Source organism: Lepisosteus platostomus, chromosome 3, assembly GCF_059453375.1.
Source record: "Lepisosteus platostomus isolate fLepPlt1 chromosome 3, fLepPlt1.hap1, whole genome shotgun sequence".
Lineage (NCBI taxonomy): Eukaryota > Metazoa > Chordata > Actinopteri > Semionotiformes > Lepisosteidae > Lepisosteus > Lepisosteus platostomus.
In genome coordinates, this window is record NC_142613.1 from 77198711 (window position 1) to 77221157 (window position 22447).

Here is a 22447-nt window from a genome sequence, read left to right on the forward strand (position 1 = left end):
ATTGTTTAGAAAGGTGGAATCATTAATGCCAGCTGGTAGTAGGACATTATAAATGAAAACCTTGTTCCTCTACCAGGAAGCTCAAAGTTGGTGGAAAATAGGCATGCCAGCATGATTAGCAAAACTGACAAATGGTTAATTACAAAGAAAATAAATGCTCTTGTCTGGTCATATCAATCTCCAGACCTCAACACAATTGAACGTTTTTGTTTTGAAAGCCAAATGAGGCTTGAAAACAGAACTGCTCAAGAAAGACGAAAGACGTTCATGACAGAAACCAAAGAGATTGAAGGACCTGGAGGAATTCCCATCAGAAATGTTGGAACTTCAAACAGTACACTACAGAAGTCCTCTTTTTACTGTAATCCCTTTCAAAGGAGGATTTACTACATGCTAATAACAGGGGTATGAATAAATGTGACCCTAACACATTTTTATGGACCTTATCCAATCCTTTCTGCTCTATGTGATGTTCACATCCATGCGTTTTTTTTATTTCTTTGGATAATGATTAATAACCTGGATAGCACTGTATATTAAACTGTTTTTGGCAGGTGCTCAATCTATAATACAATATTGAAAGTCATACAAGTCTTCAGTTTTTGATTTGTTTCTATTAAATGCTGTACTGCATGTACTCTTTTATTTTCATGCTGAACTAAGTTTTATAGTTCTATTACGTTTAGTACTATTGCTTTTGAAATACTGATTAAACCTCATGTTAGATTTAGCCTTACCCTTGGCTAAAGACTGTGCATACTGTATCAGATAGAAATAAATGATCATTTTTTAAAATAGTTTTTAAATCATTTTTATAAAACATTTAGATACTGTACATGTCGACAATGAAATTACATATAGACTGGCAAAAGTCAAACAAAGAATCTACATCTCATTCAATTTTTGCAAAAAGCATTTAAGTAGGACACTTTTAGGGTATTCAGAGGGCTGTGTTTATTTACAGTCACAGAGAACATAGGCTGCTTATAAAATCTACAGTTCAAAATCTAAATCAGAGAGTCGCTTTTCTAAAATATCCAGTTACTGCAAAATAGATTTATGGAGTATATATATGCATAGCTAAATATAATAGGCATGTAACAAAAATGAAGTTTGTAGTGAAAATTCCCAGTCTTCCATTTTTGTGGTGTTTTTACATTTATATGCATCTTGAATTTGTGTAACAATTAGCTATCCTCATACAAAATATGTCTACATGGAGATCACTTTTCAAGTTTAGGATTGTACTAGAAAACATGAAGAACATGAACATGTGCCATAGAAAAAAATAGTGTAATGAACATGCCATCTAATGAAAAGAAAAAACATTAATTGGAAATCACTTTCCAGAAAAAACATTACTTTGGTATGCTGGGTTTTGTTATTAGAAACTGAATAAATCCTATTATTTGACTTCTTTAATAGTGTTGTTTAAAACAAAGGTGTATTGAAATAAAACTAATCAGAATGTAATTACTGTAAATTAAATGGCACTTCATAAAACATTTACCACTATGCAACTAACTTGACCTTCTCCAAAATCCAACAACAGTTGAAGAGTCTTTATGCTTAACGATTCCTGTTGTAAGGCTTGGGGGACTGGTCACTTCATCTATGCTCTATTCTGTTCTGTCCTCTAGGGTACTGAGAGAGCGCTGACACAGTGGAGTCATTCAAACCCAGTCACAGCTACGTTTATTTACAAGAGAAAAAACATTAAACAAAACCCCCAACTAAACTTCACCCACTCTATTCTCTCTATATTCCCTCTATAAATAGCCCAGCATCAAAGCTGCTTACCAGCATAACAAAACAAAAGGCTTTCTATGGAATACAAACTCATTTTTTGCAGAATCCATATTCCACTCTTGTTTTTGCAAATAAAAACAGTTGGCAAAAAATGTTCTAAGTGTCTTCAAGTAAGAAATGTCTATGAGTCTGGGACAATTTGAAGAAATGCAAAGCAATGATCATTTTTTAGATTGAAGCTAGTGACATCACTTTTGGTCGCGTGGTTGGAAGGCACATGTTCCTGTACAATTTTCTTGAATGATTCTTCAGTGAAATGTAATGTTTTTTTTAAATTACCATATGACTGTGCTTTCCTATTTTAAGAGTAGAATTAGACTATTTTCTTTCTTGTCCCAGAGCGGCACCCCATAACATACGCCATTGATGGCACAAACCGATGGTGGCAAAGTCCCAGCATCCAGAACGGAATGGAGTACCACTATGTTACTATCACCTTAGATCTTAAACAGGTAAGAGTTGAACCTGCATATTCTGTGATTGTATGACAATGCTGGAATACAAAGTGTTTTTACCAGCCACAGTGACAAAGGGAGCGCACACCTTCGTCCCACGACCTCTCTTGAGGTTGTAATTTGTTGTTCAATGGTCCTCTTTTGTCTTACCTACAGCATATATCGATCCACAATCAGTCCTTGATTGTTGTGCCTCCACTTTGAGTCAGGTTACAGAGCTGGCCCCTCCATTGGTTTAAATGGAGGTTGCCTGTCAATCAAGGGGAGCTGGCGAGGAGCGTAGCGTATCTAAACCCAGCACCAGCGGTGGGCAGGGAGGGTCTTGTTTGTGTAAGGTTTGTTTTCTTGTTGTATTGGACATTTTTTTGTTAAATGTTTTTTCCCTGTCAATACTGGTTATTTTTCCTATGACCCTGTGGTCATCACTGACGTACTTGCAAGGTGGTTGGTTTCACACCAAACAAGTAAAAATATATAACAGGAGGATGATATACGTAAAACTACACAATTGCTTAACTTGATACTGTATCTCAGCCTGGAAGGTAAAAAATAATCATATCATTTTAAACACTCAATAGATCTTTATACTTCACATTGTCATTATGACATTTTCATTGAAATGTTATATTTTGTCTACAGCATTGGAACACTATGTAAAAATCTTAATTATAAAAACACACAAAATACAATTCCTTAAATTCCTTAATGCATTGGATATTTCTTGATTGTTCATAACCTAAATGACAATTTTGCATATGCTAAGAAATGTTTGCTTTAATTAGTTGCTTTACTGGGGTTTTCTGGTTGTTTATATATTAATTTCATTAAACTATTTATGGAGCTCAAATCTTTAAAAAAACACAAGAGACTTACGTTAGTAAGCATTTAGCAAGACAGAATGCTATACCAGCCAGTAGGTCACTTCTGTTATTTGATAATTCGCACTTTAATAGAGTGATTTAACCAGACCTACCATGTAAAAAATGTAAGCAAATGTTGCTGCATAGCAATGATATCACATTTTATATTTAACAGCATTTTCTTGTGTAATATAAATAACAATGTTGTCCATTGTAATTATCATATATTTACTGGAGTGGTCTAATTAAAAGACCTTGAAAGCAGGTCACTTGAGCTTTGACTACCTTTAAACCAAAGCTGTTCACTCTATGAATGCTCTTCAGTTTCATATTGCCTACTGGTATTTATTAAAAAAAATAGGTTGAAACACTCAAACTCCCAGCAATGATTGCCCTGTTATTGAACTGCAACCGGAAATTATTAGAGCAAACAAAACTAGTTAATTAAAATAATTACAGGCTTGAGTCTGCCTATGTTCTGGAGAAGATACAAAACTCTACGATATGTGAATGAGCTGGCTCGGACTGTTCATTATATCTGTATGGGCTGCATGGTTTCCTCAGAGGACTTTAGGTATCGCTGTGGGTGAATCTTTCTGTCTGCCTTGGCTGAGAACCGTGACAGCTGTTAATTAATTTGTACATGTCTTCAAGTGAGTTATTATGTCTGGGGTTAAAATGTTACACTTCCCTCATCCAGGGAAAATTGAAGCCCAGTGAACCCCTGTCATTTTTTTTCTTTATATCGGTGGTGGGAAAAAAAACAGGACATCGCATTTATTAACATGCAATGTTTCAAGAAACTGAAATGTATAGATATAGACTAGAATTCATTGTAAATGTTCAATCTAAAGGCAGTAGAAGGCACCAACATTAAATTAATAGGACCTCAACATGTACATCCTGTACAGAGTAAACCTGTTATAATAAAAATGTGGAATTAAAAGTAACTAGGAACAGCATTGCCAATTACATACTGTAGGAAGCATTTATCATATACAGAGTATAGAGTGTATCAGCTAATCAAATTTAAATTGTGCTAAATTGTGGTATTTGACATTAACTCTGGGTTTTGTTTATTTAGGGTTACAGAGCTCTTAGACGTGACAGATTCTTGCAGGATACACTAGAAAAGGAAGTTATTTTAAAGATCACGCACATGTTTTTAACTTTAAAGTAGTAATACATGAAGTAGAGCCACCTGTGATAATAAAAACTTGAATAATTAATACATAATGTCAAAATTTGGGAGCTATAGGAAATTAAGTATTAAGTAATTTTATAGTTACCCTGTGACATCATTCATGTCATTCATCTGAAGCCTTTACTGTAATTCACAGTATATTTTTTAAACATATCAGTGAAAAATAAGAATAGTTGATCACAAACTCTTTCTAAAACTGTTATTGAAACTATGTTTCAAATGAAATCAGCCCATACTTAATTCTTCAATTACATATAAATGCAGAAACTTGAATATTTTGTTATTGAAAGTGAATTGCACTTTAAGATCTCTTTTATTTAATTGAAAAAGGATGCACTGGAAGGCACAGCAGAGTAAATCATGGGAAACCAATGAGTTCTATTCTCACAACAGATAACTGAAGGTTACTGAAGCATCTTCATTATGAAAATCACAGATCAATCGATTTTTTAGAGGTTTTCTAAATACTTGCAGTTCATCTTGGGATGTGCTCGTATATGATAAGATGAAAATATACATACACAATATAATGACAGCTTGGATCTTATTAAAACCACTCAAATTGCTTGTTTCAGACTCCTCATCCAAAAATGACTTTTAGATGTGATTTAATTAGTGGGTAAATTCTGACCTGTGAGGATGAAGTTTTAGGCAGTGGGAGGCATTTATCTGTGTATAAAATGTTGAATCAAATCTCTCCCACAGATAAACTCACATACATATCCGGTACACACCTCCATAAACCTCCCACAAGCAGTACTGTACATCTGAATTTCACAGGATAAAAAAGATGAATTAATACTTGGTATTGAAAATGCATAAGAATGCCAATTATTTGAAATACATAGAAATTAATTAAAGTTAAAATAAACTGAAAAACCAAACCAATTCACCTACTGTCAGACACATCAGATTTCTACATGGGAGTCCAGTAATATGTAATCATGTTCAAGAATCTAAAACACAAATTAAAGTAGTATAATGATTCAGTTACCTTAATAAACTATTTTAGGAATCCTTTGTCAGCCAACCCCAAAGGCTAAGGGTCAAAATATTTCTTATTGCATTCAGTTTAAGGAACTAATTAAGAAAGCTAAAAAAAACAACTAAATAGTTCAAGTCCTTTATCCTTACCCTGCTTACTTAACCAAAAGTTTGTTTTTAAGTGGTATAATTTTCAAATAAGTGTTCTTAAAAAGACATTTTCAATATCTGAATCACTCTTCACAGACATTTTTATATTTTCACTTTAGAAAGCTCTAGGCAGGTCTCAGGTCTATATAAAGCCACCATTTCTCACACTGGGGCTTTTAAGGGAAGGGGGGTGTCATTCCTAAGGCACTGAAGTATACGAGGTCCCTATTCAAGCATCTGGAATTTCAGTATATTGAGTATGAGACCAATATCCTCCTTTAATTACCTTATCTTAGAGATAATGTACTGCTTTCCCAAAATGCAATAGCCTACCCGCTTCCACTTACTGAACACCTGTGACTGGTTAATGTTTCTAAAACCTTTGTTTTCACTGTATCTTCAGATTTAACCCCGCTCTTTAACATAACTAAGCGTAGCTTGCTCTGTATTTTTCTTTTGATCCTTTTGTTTATGTTACTAACCAGCTGGAAAATATATTGTACCAATAATGAAACTAAAAAAGGAGACTATCTGTAATGTGTTTTTTGTCTTTATGCTAAGTCATAAGAGGTGACAATTAAGGACTGAAATGGTTACCCTGATAAGTTATGTTATCTTAGTGTACTCTCTAAATAAAATAATGGAAAGAAATCTGTGCTAATCACTGCGATTACACAACGAAAACATTAGATTTCATATTTTTACAAAATAGCGTGTCAAGTGATACGAGTGATACGTTAAATGTAAGGCACATTATTTTTTTAATTCACTTGCACACCTTTGGTGTTTGGGTAATAAAGGGTTAAAACTGAAAAGACAAATATTTATTAACAATAAAATAACACGACTAAGCAGTACATACAGTACAAGGGTTACTAGAAATACAGCTATTTACAATCCATGAGTGTCACAAGATGGCCCAAGTGATGGCCCAAGCAGGTCCTTTTCCCCAAACGATGGCACCGCTGTAAAGCGCTCAGATACATCAAAGTGCAATTTATTTACAGTGCTCTTCTTCCCAACAAGAAAAATACAAAAGATTTACAAAAAAACAGCTCTTAAAACAGAAACAACAAGAAGTCAGATATATAAAGCTAGAACTCTGCATACGTACTCTGACACTCTTAATCCTTCATTCCAGAACATCCAATGAACCTTCTAGGCTGAGGACCAGCTTATATCCTTTGGGGGGGGCCCTCCATCCCCTGGAATCAAGTCTTATCTTAATTATCTTTTTTTTACACACAAAATATTTCACAATAATTCATTCAGTCTGATCACAGTGATTTCCAAAACAAAAGAAGAAGAAAAACAAACATTTTACTGCTTCTCTTTTACACTTTCACCAAGTAAAAGTAGAAAATGGAATCTTCCCATTGAAACATGTGAGTGGTGTTTCCTATAAATATGCCTTTAGAAGTAGGGGTTAGGTTTGGACCTTTGGAGCCACCGTAGGCTGACACTATGACACAAACTTGAAGTCTTGAACAGCAAACAAACAGTAAGTACAGTACCACACAAATTGAGACTGCTCTCCATTCACACGATAGCAACATAAAAATAGACAATATAATCACCATATACAGTATGCTTATGTATGTATCTGGGTCCCACTGTGCCTCACGTTAATGAATTGACACACAACAGCAGCAACCAGCCAAGCCAAGTGTGCACCCTCAGGAGCTAGCTAGCAAGTGGTTGGTGAAAAATGTGTGTTTGTGTGATTTTCCTGTGTTACCCATGCCTAGTGACAGAGTTCTCTGTCACAATGTGTTTCAGAGGCCTCAGTAATAAAGTTCAGTAATTGGATAGTTTATAAATATTATGTCCTGAGCTTTATAGTATAGTGCATAGTATATAGTTGGATTAACCATATCAAGCCAAATAGAGAAAAACATGCATCATAATAATAAATGGATACTGTTCAGAGCTAAATCTCCTTTCCTGCAACAGGTATACCGAAACGTAAATGTGAATCAATGCCCCTATTCTGAAATGCATCACCAAAATGGGTGAGAATGTTATTAATGTGAGAATTTCACACTAAAGAAAACAGAAAAATCCTTGAAATAAATAAAACAACAAGCTCTGTTTAATAATATTCAGATTACTTAGCCAGAATCAGAACAAGGTCCTTTTGCATGGCTCAAGCTTTGAGGAAGATGAGGGTGATGATTAGATTAGATCACTTTATTAGCCATATACAACTTCTTGCTTTAGGAATTCATCTTTTCGCATACCCCAGCTTGCTCTCCATTAGACACACAGGCAGGGAGAGAAGCTTGGGGTCAGAGCGCAGTGTCAGCCATTTATACAGCACCCCTGGAGCAGTTGGGGTTAAGGGCCTTGCTCAGGAGCCCAACGGAGTAGGATTCCTCTGTCAGCCTTAGGATTTGAACTGGCAACCTTCCAGCCACAGGTGCAGGTGGTTAGCCACAGAGCCACCACTCCACCCCTTGAATAATGATGAAGTTATTTTCTGTCCTCTTTTCCCTGTCTTCGATCTACTTTGTTCACTTGCCTCTGTATTTATGCTGTACTCCAGCAGTGTTAAATGTTTATTCTTTATAACAGTCCTAATGGTTTATGGTCAGTTAATTAACCTGAGTAACTCATCAGAAACATACTTTGGCACCAACACTTGGTGGGCAAGAAAAAAACTTGAGATCACTCCCAGAAAAATCATCCCTCTCATACGTTTTATTTATTTTAATCTCATTATGAAACCCTGGCATGTACACAATTATGTGTAATGATTGATGGTTTTTTAAGTTGAGTGCCTTTTTTAACTTTGGGTTTAGGGTGAACATTGCAGTTATGCCCCTGTTCATAAACTCCAGGTTATGAGGCAAACACTCTTGGAAAGGATTGAGAAGGTCAAGTGATTTCTTCAATGTGAGGATTTCCAGGGACATTGTATCGTATGAGCTTGTATAACTGATCCTGTCTTGAAAACTCCTATACAGGCAGGATCGATGATGCAGAATAAAAAAAATATATAGAAGAAATGTACCGATGGAAAAAAGAAACGCAACATTTTCTGGAATGAGAATACTATAGTTATAGCTTATGTACTTTCACAAAAAGTTGTCAATTTGTTTCAAGCCCTCTGACCAGCAATACAGCTTGTGCAGTGAGGCATCAACTTGCCAATCACACAAAAGCTCGTTAGGTGCACTTTTACCCAACGAGGTCCAGGTGGAACAAAGCCTGATCAAGTCACCTTTAAAAAGGCATTAATTCAAAGCGTAGGTCACACTTAGTCAGTTTTCTGTGCATTCTATAATGCCTCAGATGTCATCATAAGCAAGAGAGAGGGCCATTGGGATGCTGCAGGCAGGCATGTCATGTTCCAGCATTGCCAGACACTATGGAGTAAGCTGCTCCACTGTGTCCCGACTGCAGAGAGTCCAAGATCCAGTCACCCTCGAGTGACCACACCAGAGCAGGACCTACACATCAGACTGGTCCATCTGAGAGATCTTTTCAGATCTGCCACCCGTACTGCTGCTGAAACTTCCAGCAGGCACAATGCCCTCATCAGTGACAGGACAGTGAGGCTCCATGCTGCTGGCCTTAGAGCAAGGGGACCTGTCAGAGGACCTTTGCTCACACCTCCTAGACATCACACCAGACTGGCTTGGGCCAGACAGAGGCGGCGATGGACTCGTCAGCAGTGGCATCAAGTCCTCTTCACAGATGAGTCTCTCTTTAGCCTGTTCCACGCAGACGGGAGGGCCAGAGTGTGGAGGTGGAGGTGTTGCATTTCTTTTTTCTATCCGTATAGATTTTGGTCCCCAATTTACGCAAAAAGTGTTTATTAGTATTTTTCTATGTTAGTTATTGACTCAATAAAAGATATAAGATATAAAGATATAAATATTTCGTTTAAGTTCAAGGAATTTAATATACAGTATTTGTTAGTGTTAAAACAGAGTGTTTTTTAATTATGCCAAAGAACAAATAAGCATTTCCTAGGATTTCATAGAACTTTGAAGGCCAAATTGAAGGTCAAAAATGGAATGGTCATTAAACCATTCTATAAATGCTTGTGCAATGACACAGGCATTTTCAATAGCTTTCCAGAAGAAAGGCAAATGATTTTTTTAGCACAGGGGATTAAGAAGCTGTAAAATAGCATATACAAGACCATGCACTCTCCTGAGGAATGTGAATAAAGCTGCAGAGACAGCCTGTGCATTAGCACCTTAAACCCAGGTGCCACACTTTCTCACTTGGAAATCAGTTTTGTCACAGTCCAAACACTGTTATACCTGTATATACCTTGTCTTCTATGAGCCTCTGTAGGGGCTAAAGAGTAGACACACACAAAGCATTATGGGATCAATTCATCACTTAAAACGATGGCTCGGGAATGTAATTTTATTTGAAATAGCAACAAATTAACCTTATTTTTTAACAATCACAAAAAGTAAATAAACAAAGCCCAAGGTTCTATTGTAAAAAAAAAAAACTATGTATAAGAACATACCTTAAGAACAGCTATTTTTGTAAAAACAGTGACAGTCTGCAAAGAAATTGAGCTTAAGCGATCATCTGATTTCAGATTGGAAGCCTTCCTGTACATTTATTTTTTTGTTGTCATCACATCAATGTGTAACAACTCAAGGGAAGACATCACAGTGATAATGGTTTTCACCTCGAGGCCAGGTTGGATATTGAGTATACGGAAAACTTTAGGAATATTCAAATCAGCTCTTTCACAAAAAGCTTATATCTGCATTAACACCAGCACCTTTGAGTACTTAAGTGATTAATAATATATACTGCAAAGGAACAAGTAATAGGTTTATTCCATGCTGAAAAGAGAAGAGAGAAACACAACGTTTTGGCTGTGGAGCCTTCTTCAGCCTTCTTCAGGTCACCTGAAGAAGGCTCCGTGGCTGAAACATTGTGTTTCTTTCTTCTCTTTCCAGCATGGAATAAACCTATTACTTGTTCCTTTGCAGCCTATGCATGCTGACACAGCTACACACCTGTAATAATATATACTTATTTCTTAACAAGACAGGCTTTTAGAGTTCATGTCTAAAGGGCTATGAGCCAAAGCCTCAAATACAGACACAGCAGCTGTATCCCTTAACCATGTACACTACCTTGAATTCTCCAGTCAGTCCAGATGTTGGTGCTAGCATTTGATGGGTGTTTAATCAGTTCTTTAGCGTCTTTAACAGGACTTGTGTATTCTGATTGAATCAGCTCCAGCCCAGCCCCAGTCAGATGAGTAGTAATTTGACTTAGTACTATACTTGTACTTACTTATACAGTACTACTGTGTAATTAATGTCACTTTAAATTAAATATGGTTAAGATCATATAAAATGAATTATACTCGCACATAAATGTCTGATGCATATTATTTGCAGCACTAAAGTTTCTCTAATATTCCTAACTGATTTTTTTCATTGAGTTTTTTACGTTAAAAGATCGCTATTAAACTCAGTCATAATTATGAGCAATCTCCATGTGTGCCATCACGTCATTGTGTTAGGTGACATTTTAATATCTTTAAACAAGTCACAACTGTTGATATTCATACTAATGCATAAGCAAACCATTATCACTTGTAATATCAATTTTCCATAGTGATACAAAACCCTGTTTGTGTAAAATCTGAATAAAGAGAGACATTAATAACCAGAGCTATTTCTTGATTCTTCACATTGAGAATTGCAGTCATTATGTTCTGGCAGTTTAACTGCCTTTCCATTGAATTGCAATGATGTTGCCCCATTCAGTTATTATAATGAAACTACAAACAAATAAGTACTGTAGTTCATTAGGTCAAAGTCACAGTGAAGACATCAGTTTAAATCAAATGTATTTCCTCAACAAAGCATTTGTAGTGAATGTGACATTTGCTGTTAGTGGAAATACTTGAATTTTTTTGTGAAGATACTGCATTGTTACAAACTAGCTGGCAGAAAATAACCAAACATTACACAAAACGTGTTGTTTTATTTTCAAGCACAGCTCTGATGATGGAGTAAATCATCATGCCCCAATTTTAGACAAAACATATAATTATCAACAATAACTAAACTACACAAGTGTTACACTCTGACAAATAGGCACCAACAGTGGGTTCCATATTACTAATAATGGAGACAATTACTGAACTCTGTCCTTTGATCTGAGTGCACCTCAAACAGAAGACCTCAACAAACCAAATAAAGAAAACTGCATCTTAAGAAAAATGGATACTACCTAGGACTAAATCTCCCTCTCTAAAACATGGATGCCCACAAGTGAATGGGATCCAATTTCTGAATTCTAACAATACAACAATTCTACAATATTATACTGTAAAAAGGTAATTATAATTTCCTATAATAAGACCATAAACTCTTATAATAATTCTCAGATTACCTAGACAGAATCTTGTCTAATTTAGTTTGATCTATCCCCAGCCCCCTGAAAGCTTACTAAAAAACAGTTAATTTTGGGATCACGGGTCTATCATTTGTGCTCAGTACCCAGAACAGATACGACAACATACAGAGACTATGAAAAGCCATTTTGCACTGGCTGAGTCTGACAGCACATGCAAAAAGAGTTCCTTGCTTTTGCTTTTTGAGATGTACGACTCAACCCAACAGGATAGGTGTCACAAGCCGACAGATTAGAAATGGTGCATAACATTAATAACATTTCGGAGACTTCTATAGCTGATGGCAGCAGTGACACTAAACATTTTTTCTGGCTTGCACCATATGCACTCCCTTTAGACTTGGTTTAACCACGCTGTACTGACACCAGCTTTAAACAGCTAAAGGTTGTTTACAGTGACTCAGTGTTGCTTGATGCTAAAGAGGTGGAGAAAATGGACACTTTCTGTCAAGAGCCACACTCTAGAAGACTTCCAGGGAGGATATGTGTTGGTTTAGATGAACAACACAACAGTGGTGTCTTAAACCACTTTTTTGGTGGTTTTCAACCTCCGGGTCAGGATCCAGTGATGGGATTGCGAAGTGTGCTCAGTTTCCATCGTTTGCATGTTTTGAAGATTAATTTAGAAAAAAAACAATTACCATATTTATGGGAACATTTTAATAAATCAGATTTAAGTTTCACAAGGAGAAAATCCTGAATATCTCTTAGACAACTACATATGTTTGTATAGTTTTCATACACAATAACACTAATATTTTTCCAAGTGGACATTATCACATACAGTTCAAGTATGTAGCTGTGTCAGGCTGCGAAGGAACATGTAAAGGTTTATTGTTAACACTCTTTTCAGCATGGAGTAAATCTTTACTTGTTCATTATCATGTACAGTACCAACAAAAATGAAAGTTTAATGTCACACATGACCTCCAAATATGTCTTCTATCAAACAATAAGATCTGGATTAAGAGCTAGGTACATCTGTGCCGCTAACTGTTTTACTGGAGTTCTTTGATATGTTTTTGCTAAAGTGCATTTGCTCTTACTATACCAACATGGGCAACTTGTCTCTTAAATTCACTAGCATGCCTTTGAGATAATTTTCCTTAATTTTGAAAATGTCTCCAAAAAATTTAAGATAAATAAAAATCTTTCCTGTCCTCGCTTAATACCTTGGTTCCAGGTCTGATCAGTATAATTTCTTTTACAGCTCTTGTTATAGTGTGCTTAAGTCATTCTGCTTAGAATTTCAGAAAAGCTCCTGTTTACTGGAGCCAACACTATTTCTTGAGAAAAAGATTTAATTTCCATGCCATATTTATACAGAGTAATTGTTACCTCTGTGGTGAGTCTGATCTGAATCTTCTAATTTCTCCCCTCAGCTACTGTACGCTTTTAGATTTTTTCCTATGCTATGCAATAAACCTGTGAGTTTTTTTTTTAATTTCCCCAGTAAGGTATTTCTTTTCCTAATCTTTATAAGGAGATTCCAGGAGAGCAATTCCCTTGTTATGTTATGGAGCCCTGCTGTGGTTTATATGGAAGTACATTATACTGTATCTTTGTAGCATTTTGTCACACTGTTTTTATTTAGTTATATAAACTGCTGGGGTCTCCCATTTTTTGCCGTCTGCTGTTCAGAGCCCATGTGCATCTTTGGTCTCCTTGAGTACCCTACTTCCCAAGTGTGTTCACCCACACTGCTGACGTCCACTCCAGATGGAATAATCTGAGAGAGATCTGAGACAGCAATGATGAACCTCTTTGCCATCCAGGACTCAACCCAGTTCTTGAAGTGTTTCGCAATGGACTCAAATGCTTCCCTTGACACATGCTCAAGTTCACACTTGGCTGAAAGTTGTACCGGACCTCCTTGCTCCTCTTGGCTTTGCTCCTCCTGTGCTTGGATAAGATAAGGCAGGACAAGACGCAGGACCGCTTGATAGCCCCCTTGCTAGCTGAGATGAACATGGTTTGGCAGCTGGTGAAGATGCTCTCATAGAAGAAATGTTTATTGTTGAACCTCCAAGGGCTTATCTTCTTGTCACATGTTATGAGGGAAGCTATGAGGCACAGGCTTCTGGTTAAAACATTTCCCTCTGGCAGTTAAAACACTGGAACAGCCTCATTTGACCCACTTCATTCAAGTGAGCTCAGATTTGTGAGCTTAGAGACGCTCTTTCTTCTAGTCGTTACCTTTCATAGAAGAATACATGACTGGAGGCACTTTCGGTATCTCTCGTGTATTTCTTTATCATTACTTACAGAGGAAGGGAACTAATTTGGACTGACCCAGCCTTTTTACTCTAACCTTTATCAGCATATTTCTGAATAATTTTGTATGCTTTCATTTTGCATCATTTTGCAACTTGTTGGAAGCACTGATTTAAATAAGTTTTCCCCTGTAAAGGCATTGGATATAGGATGGAAAAAACAGGGGCAGTTAGTATATAAACACCGCTTGTCATTGTCACTGTCACATCTCAAAAGGATGACTTTGAGCACTACATTCTGGGTTTAGCTCTCTTCTCTGGGGCATCAGTTCAAGACATCTGCAAAAGAGTGGTATGATTTTCACCATGAATATTCGCGATGTTGTATTAGTGGAATGTGCTAGATTTCACCATCCTTTATTCCATCCTTTATCGCTAGGGTGCTATTCTTATTATATACTGTAGTACAGTACTTTAATACTGAAGGTATGCTCTTTCAGGGTAAATGTATGGTGGTTTTTCACAGCACTAGTACATTAAAGATCAATAGAATGTTATTTATCCATGAATAATAGTGTAACATTAAAAACACACAGCAATAATTATTCCAGACAACACATACGTGAGTAAAAACATACATATACTGTATGAAATAACATATCAACCGACTTCTGAGGTTGCTGTGTGTCCAATGTTTGGGCCTAAATTAGCATGTCCATGCAGGATTCCTACTTAGCTGCTGGGGAGTAGGTCTTTCCCAAAAAAGGACTTGACTAGAGTTGTTTTGGGTAAAGAGTCTTAAGACTTAAAATAGTTAATTGGAGGAGTACTGTTAGGTGATGGCCATGTTTCCATATCAAGGAATGAAGTGTTTCAAATCATTCTTCTGAAATCATGCCTCAAATTCATTCTAGAGATTTTGGGGATGGTTCCTTGTTCTTATCTGCTTTTGCTATGTGAAACCTCTCACTACACCAGATAATCCCATAGGAGGCCTTTTTTAAATTTGTTCTGTGCTATTCTCTCAGATTTAAGATTGTGTTTTGTCTGTTACTGTCGTTCATGTATAGTATTATAATTCTGAGCCTATGTCTTTTATTTGACTATATCTTTTTTTACTCTGTAAGGTTTATGTTATATCCCATAGTGTGATAGATCATTTAACTATGTACTTTAGTATTACATTGTATTGTAATTGTACATTGTACAGGCAAAGAAAGAGGACGATTGAATCTCTGTAAAAGCCTTGACTTTGCGTCAAATTAAATTTTTTGTACAAACTCTTTCCTGTAGGTTGAAGACTATATTGTAGCATAGACATGTGCTATGTTTTCATTGATAAGAGTGCATGTTGTCTCTGCCTTTAATATTTTAACAGTCATTTCAAACTTACATTTAAAAAAAATAGTTTCTCCCCTTAAATTTTCAACTTTGTAACTGAGAGTTTGAAACTTTGACATATATTATTGAAAACCATTCTTTATGCTGTTTAAAATTTCTGAAGTGCTATTGTGCATTCTGGTGTATTTTGCACCTGTGTGATCCTTCAAGAATGATTCTGTCTCATTAAAGAAACTCTCTATAATTTGTTTGAAATGATCGAGAAGTGCTCTTTCAACTTTCTACTTCCACAAGATGTAGTGATAAGATTGATTCATTACTAGCATGGTTTGTGGTGTCAGTCAAAGATCAGCCTTTCTCATTATGTCTAAAAAACCTCTAGAAGATTGGTAGAAATCACCTTGTGACCTCTGCTGATATGTGATAAGGCAGAGCAAGTTAACTGCCTAGTCTTGACTATAAAGGGAGCTAAACTAAAGAAAAACAGCTTTACACACCTTCAAGACAGAAAAAAGTAGGTAATTATTCTAAAAACTATGGAAGACAAGGATTAGTGGAGCATACTCAAGAGGATTTAATTCAGATAGATAGATATACTGTACTCCCTCTTTCCTGGAACAAATTATGGAATACCAAAAAATATTGTAGTCTTAATCTACAGTTGTGAAGTTTTTTAATTAAAATAACAGTGTCCTGTACATAAATTGTGCCTCTCATTAGAAACATCTGTAAAAATCTAAGCAAGGAGTACATAATTATATATTGGTGCACAATGAAAGGCAAGTCTGTTTTACAACAATTATTTCACCAAGCATAAAACTGTATGATACAGTTACGAGATTTGTTAACTGTTTGTCATCTGATTTAAAAACAGTAGGTGCTTAGTGTTTGAGATTTGAATTTAGTCAAATTAATCTGATTAAGAATACCTGTATAAATGACAATTCGATATATTGATTTTTAATTCATATGGATTTTAATAAAAATAAGAGCAGAAAAAGATACTAACCACTAAAGTAATGAAGATTGTTTCCTGTCACCATGTGAATGTGACCAGTGAGTAAGAGAATAGGCCTGGAGAGTCATATTTGTCAAATCCATCTGCATGATCGTTTTCAGACTGTGGTGACTACAGCACAAGAATTCTAAGGAAGAAATAATCTGTGATTAAGCGGTATGACTGTGTCACACCATCTGCATGAAATGGTAAATATCTGAATGCGTAGGGGTAATATTCTGAGAAATTATATTTATTCAAGCAAGCCAGTTCGGAAGTGTTGATTTCCCAGCAGAACAATGTGAAACTATGCAACACAAGGTCTACAATGGTATAACAGCTGTAAATCAATGTTGAGATCTTGCCAGGTCCAACTTTCCTCCTGACCTGACTACAGTGGAACATCTGTAGGAGAGCTAAACAATGCCATCAACAGGGAACAACTGTTAATGACCAAACTCAGTCACTTGATTACAGCTTTACAGGAGTAGTGGCAGCACATCCCATAACAGACTATGCAAAGATTGATCAACTGTACTGTATGAGCCAATGCAACCAGAACTGTGTTGATGCTCAGGCAGATCATACCAATGGTATGTAATGTTTTGCAGATCCCTTGTGAAGCACTATACAGTATATTTAATATCTACAGTATGCTCTACATACATATGCGTATTGTTTGGCTTGAGGAGACAGCTGCATGTAATAATGTTTTCACTTTATAGCTCGACCGCCCTACCCGGTGGTGCTCTACTTAAGACAGCATCAAACTACAGGACTTGACACGACTTCTAGTTGGAGAGCATGTCAAATTTAACAACTGCAGTCGCTGAATCTTTCTGCCTTTTCTGTCCTAGAGGTTGTCAAATTATACAGTGTGACTTGGAAGCGCAGGGAGTGACTAATTACACGATTCCCTCACGACTTTTCATAACGGTTCCAAATCTCATGCATATGAAATAAAAACGTATTTTAACTTCTGAGACGGACTCCTGGCTGTCTTTAAGGGGAAGCAGGAAAAATGTATCCTACATTGTTCACAAAAATTCACAACAATCTATTAACTGTCACATAAAAAGGCATATTAATTACCATTATTTTCACTGTTTGGTGCTCATCCTGTTCTATACAAGGGATGACATAGTAAGGTGTGACAGTTCAGCCAACAATTCAGTTTTTTTAACACATAATACAGTATAAAACTGTCGAAGAACATTTTTGTCTTTCATACTTATTTCCACACAGTAATTTCCCTCCTAATGGCCTCTAAGTAGAACGTCCTTTTTGACAGAAAATCAAGACTCATGATGTTGAAATACTGTGACAGTGTGTTGAGGATTTTACATAACATAGCTCTCCATGTTTCAGTATCCTAGAAAAAAAATTGTTATATATTCAAAATAGACCTAATAAGCTCTTTAAAAGCCACACAGAAACTCTAATCTGTCATTTTATTAGCAATTTTAAGAATATACAGCTATCCTTCAGGCAACAAAAACAAAGTATATACAGTATTTTATTCAAAGAATAAAAATATATGAATATTGAACTTGCATTTGCTAGTTGAAAATGAAGTTAACTTGCATTCACTTTTCATGAGTTTCCAAATGTAATTTTCATCCACCTCTTTTCAGTATGCCTAATTAACTGCTCCTTGAAGCTGAGAGACTATTAATACCTTTTTCTATGCTAACCACAGATTTTTGCCACTGTATTATACCTCTTTTTGCTGCCTCTGACCTCAAATTCACAAGTGTTTGCCGTGGTGTTTTTTACAAACAGCTTCTATGTCAGACATTGATTACCAGGTCACATTCCGTCTTGTCACTAAAAAACAGATGCACTGTGTTAGAGCGGTCTCATTACTGCATTCTGCACTGTACACAAACCAGTACTTCAATCAACGACATTTGGAAAGCAGAACCCGTCTTCTTCCCACTTCCTCTGAAAAAAGAAACAAAGACCTTTTGTAACATTTTACAGGCTACCTGTGTGGAAACATATTCTGTTTCAGTCAATTAAATGATTCTGAGTTTGGTGGCTTTCTGGCCATTATAAATAATGAAATGTAATACTATATTAGACAAGATGAAAGAAAAAGAGCTGTTCATTTTTTGAGATCATTGAACAGTTTGCGATGAAAACTTTTCAGACAAAAGACTTCACCTTTTTATAGCTTGAAAGCACCATTGCTTTAAGCTTCTTTTAGAATATTTGACAGACACTCCATTGTAGATTCCGCATATTAGAATAATGCAGGCAAATCTTTAAAATGTGCTTGAAATGCAAGAGTCAGTGTCTAGTTTACAACAACTGAAAACTGATAAACCGCAAGGGATTCTTTTCAATGAAACAAGAAGGATGATGTCATGGGAAAAACATTCTATAGTAATTCTGAAGAAACTATCTACAGTAAGTAGCTGATTTAAGTCAGAGAGCATCTAACAGGATCACTTTCCAGAGGCACTTGGGTTTGTGTGATAATCTTTTGTCAGATCTCCAAAACCTTTGCTTTTAAAACATTTGCAAAACAAAACTGTAAATAACATTGCTACATATTACAAAATCTAATAACAGAATGTGATCAAATCTGTTCACTGCAATGTTCAACATTAATTAGATGCTGGTCTTAATAAAGAATTAGAATGAAGTCTTACTTGTTGGCACATTGTTCTTCACATAAAAAAAGTTACATTTAAAGACAAACCAGGTCACACACTCAAAAGCAGATCAAGGTCCTCATTTGTTTTTGTTAAAAATGTTAATTAAGTTCAATTTTTCCTTCTTTAAACTTATTTTCAAAGGAGAAAGAAAATGGGACATATTTTATTTTTGTCTTTCATAGCATATATACAGTACAGTAGTTTTATCAAAGGCTGTCAGACAATACCTTTTTGCAGATGGGCTTTTATTGCTCTTTGACGTTTGTTTACCACTGTGTCATAGTACAGTTATTCTAACAGATACAGCACTACTGTACACTTTTGAATGTTTTGAGGACTGCCATTGGGTGTCTCTCCTTTTCTGCTATACTTGTTTTTGTGTGTTATGTGCAGTGTGTTATGTGTTCCCTTGAGCATTTGTTTTAATCTGGGACAAGTTGCATTCTGTCACACAAAATAAAGTTCCCTTCCCTTTTCTTTATTTTGGATATAATATGCCATTCAAGACATTCATCATATGTTTACATCAGAACCATGGGCATTGCTAGACATTAAGAGAAGGGCTAAATTTCTGCATACCAATTGCCAACGTTTCAAAATTATTGGGTGTTCTTGTCTTAACCTTTGCAAAACATGTTTCTGCCTCCTTCGCTCCTTAACAGGATAAATATTACTTTTCCAACTCTTAATGAAGGGTTCATTAATAGTAAGAATGTGTTAAGGAAATACATTTCATTTATCTTAGCAGAGCATTTAATTGCACACACATTTTATGTCATTATTGTTTGATTGGTTTAGATCTTATTGTTTTGTTATCTATGGTGATAGATTTTTCATTTTTTTAAACCTTTCTGTCACATGGCACCTTTAATCAAACCCATTCTCAAATAGCTCAGATTCAGCCTTGGTAGAACCATTTCCTACCATTTGTATCTTAATCTTTTGGAAAAGGCTATTCTCTTCGTGTACAGTAATTGAAGACAAGCTATATGAATGCTGCTGTCAACTTTGTCTACGATTTACAGTTTTCTTAGGTTTTGCTCCGGTATTGGAATTGACTTGCTTGCCATTGTTGAGATCACTGGATCTTAATGAAAACTTTCTGTTCCTATTAGAATTAACATTAAGTGCAGATATTAAGGTATATTTTGTAAGCCTGCAAAGGAACAGGTAAATGTTTATTCCAGTTTGAAAGACAAGAAAAGTGACACAGTGTTTCAGCTGTGGATCTTTCTAAAGGCGGGTTTACCAAATTACAGTTTTATCCATTTCTGTGTTCTGATTTGTTTTAACTTAGCACTGTGGAATTAAACACAACTCATTCCCATGCAGATTGAATACAGATTCCTAACCTCTCAATGAATAATATGTGCAAATATATATTCAGATGTTACTAAGATAAAGTAAGATCATGGGAAACATGGAGCTTAAAGAAGGTACCCATAAAAAGAGTATTGATGTAGACTTGTCTTTTGAATATAAGTACAACAATACACAGGCAAACAAAATGTAGGGATATATGGTAAAAATACAGAATTTACGTCAAGAGTGTTATGTTAAAATTGTACAGTGCACTAGTTAAACCTAATTTAGTATACTGTGTTTAGTTTTAGTCACCATGATACAACATATTGCTGCTTTTGGAATAAAATTGGATTCAAATATTGAAAATCTTCTAAGGCACTTATGAGGTTAAACATCTTCAGATCTTCAGAATCAACATTAAAAGACAGATCAGGGGCAGTTAGTTCCAGTAGACAATTATTTAATATAAAAAACAGATGAGATAAATGTGCCAAATGGCGTTCTCTTGTTTGCAAACTTTCTTATGCTCTTATATTCACCAAGGGTGAATAAATTTTATTACATTAAATAAAAATAAAAGGCATTACTTTCAAACCTTCAAAACATATATGCCATTTACTTTGTGTATTATAGATGAAACTGAACTATTACATCTTTAAAATGAACTTTGGACAGTAACACTCAAATAATAGAGGTCACACATTTAAATTTTGAACAATTAGTTTTCTCTACCTGTGCCTATTAAAAGGGTAAGGTTCAAGATACAGGACTCACTCTTTATCCAGCGGTGTATATAAATGGTCACACATTTCTGAGATTTATCAATTAAGTCTGCAGTCTGCTTAGGCTACAGTTCTATGAAATCAAATTTCAGATTTCTGTTTACTTCAGCATAGTGTAGATTAGGTAGATGTTTTTTCACAGTTTTTTTAATAAAATGCTTGTGTTTTGCAGGTTTTCCAGATTGCATATGTAATAATAAAGGCCGCTAATTCTCCTCGACCTGGAAATTGGGTATTGGAACGCTCACTGGATGGTGTTGCCTTTACACCCTGGCAGTATTATGCAATTACTGAGACAGAATGCCTTACCCGCTTCAATATAGTACCGAGAACAGGACCGCCATCCTATACCAAAGATGACGAAGTAATATGCACCTCCTTTTATTCAAAGATCCACCCCCTGGAGAATGGAGAGGTAAGTACAAAGTTAAAAAAGAAAAGACATTGAAAAGGTTTCATGAAAGCCTGCTTTGTATAACATATCTGAGTTCAGAGTGAAGCAAAACCTGAAGCACCATGACGGCTGGAGCCCAGATCTTAATGATTTTCTGCAGCTAAGCTATAACCAGCTATAAACTCAGCAAGTTCTCTCTTGCTCCACTGAACATTGCCTGCCACTCCAGGTCTTGTATTTGTAACCAAGTGGACATTCACAGATTCACATTATTTTTCTAATTGGGTTCCAACATGAATAGTAACAGTTCTGTAAATTTAATCTAATTTAAGTTAAATTTAGTTTAAATCCCCACAAATTATATGCATCTGTGTACTTATGCAATAGATTAGTCAGGCCAGAATCTGTTTATCTGAAGGCTTTCAGATTTCCTGATGGATACATTGCTCTCACAAAAGCTTTAGAACATCTCAGTTCTTGAAACACTTGTCTCGTGTCTTTAATTTTAGCTTTGCACTTTGTAGTAAGCTATGTAGTAGATTAAAAATCTTTGTATTATATATTCATTGGGGTTGAAATTAGAAGCTAAGATTGCATAGCCATACTATAAAACTTGTCATAAACAATAGCAATTCAAAGAAAATTGTTCTTCATTGCTTGAAAGTCACTTGTCATAGCTAAATTGTATCAAAAATGGCAAATCTAAATTACCATACTGAGTATGGAGTATCACACGCGAATTGCAGATGATCATTCCAGGCTTTTTTTTCCCCAAGTGCAAGTTGCTGTCAAAAATGGTAATTGTATATGGTATTAAATATATCTACTTAAAAACAGGTCCTTGAACTAAATTTAAATATTCTGTCAAAACAGAAAGCA

At 35.6% G+C, this 22447-nt stretch overlaps 1 protein-coding gene across 8 annotated transcripts in view; it reads left to right on the forward strand.

Moving 5' to 3' along the window:
- Positions 1 to 22447, forward strand: part of lama2 (laminin, alpha 2) — a 203708-nt gene that overhangs the window by 50388 nt on the left and 130873 nt on the right. For all 8 annotated transcript variants that reach the window (XM_088626879.1, XM_088626882.1, XM_088626883.1 and 5 more), the window contains exons 3-4: positions 2149 to 2261; positions 21347 to 21589. In XM_088626879.1, coding sequence (XP_088483005.1) covers positions 2149 to 2261; positions 21347 to 21589 — 356 coding nt within the window. The remainder of the gene's footprint in view (positions 1 to 2148; positions 2262 to 21346; positions 21590 to 22447) is intronic.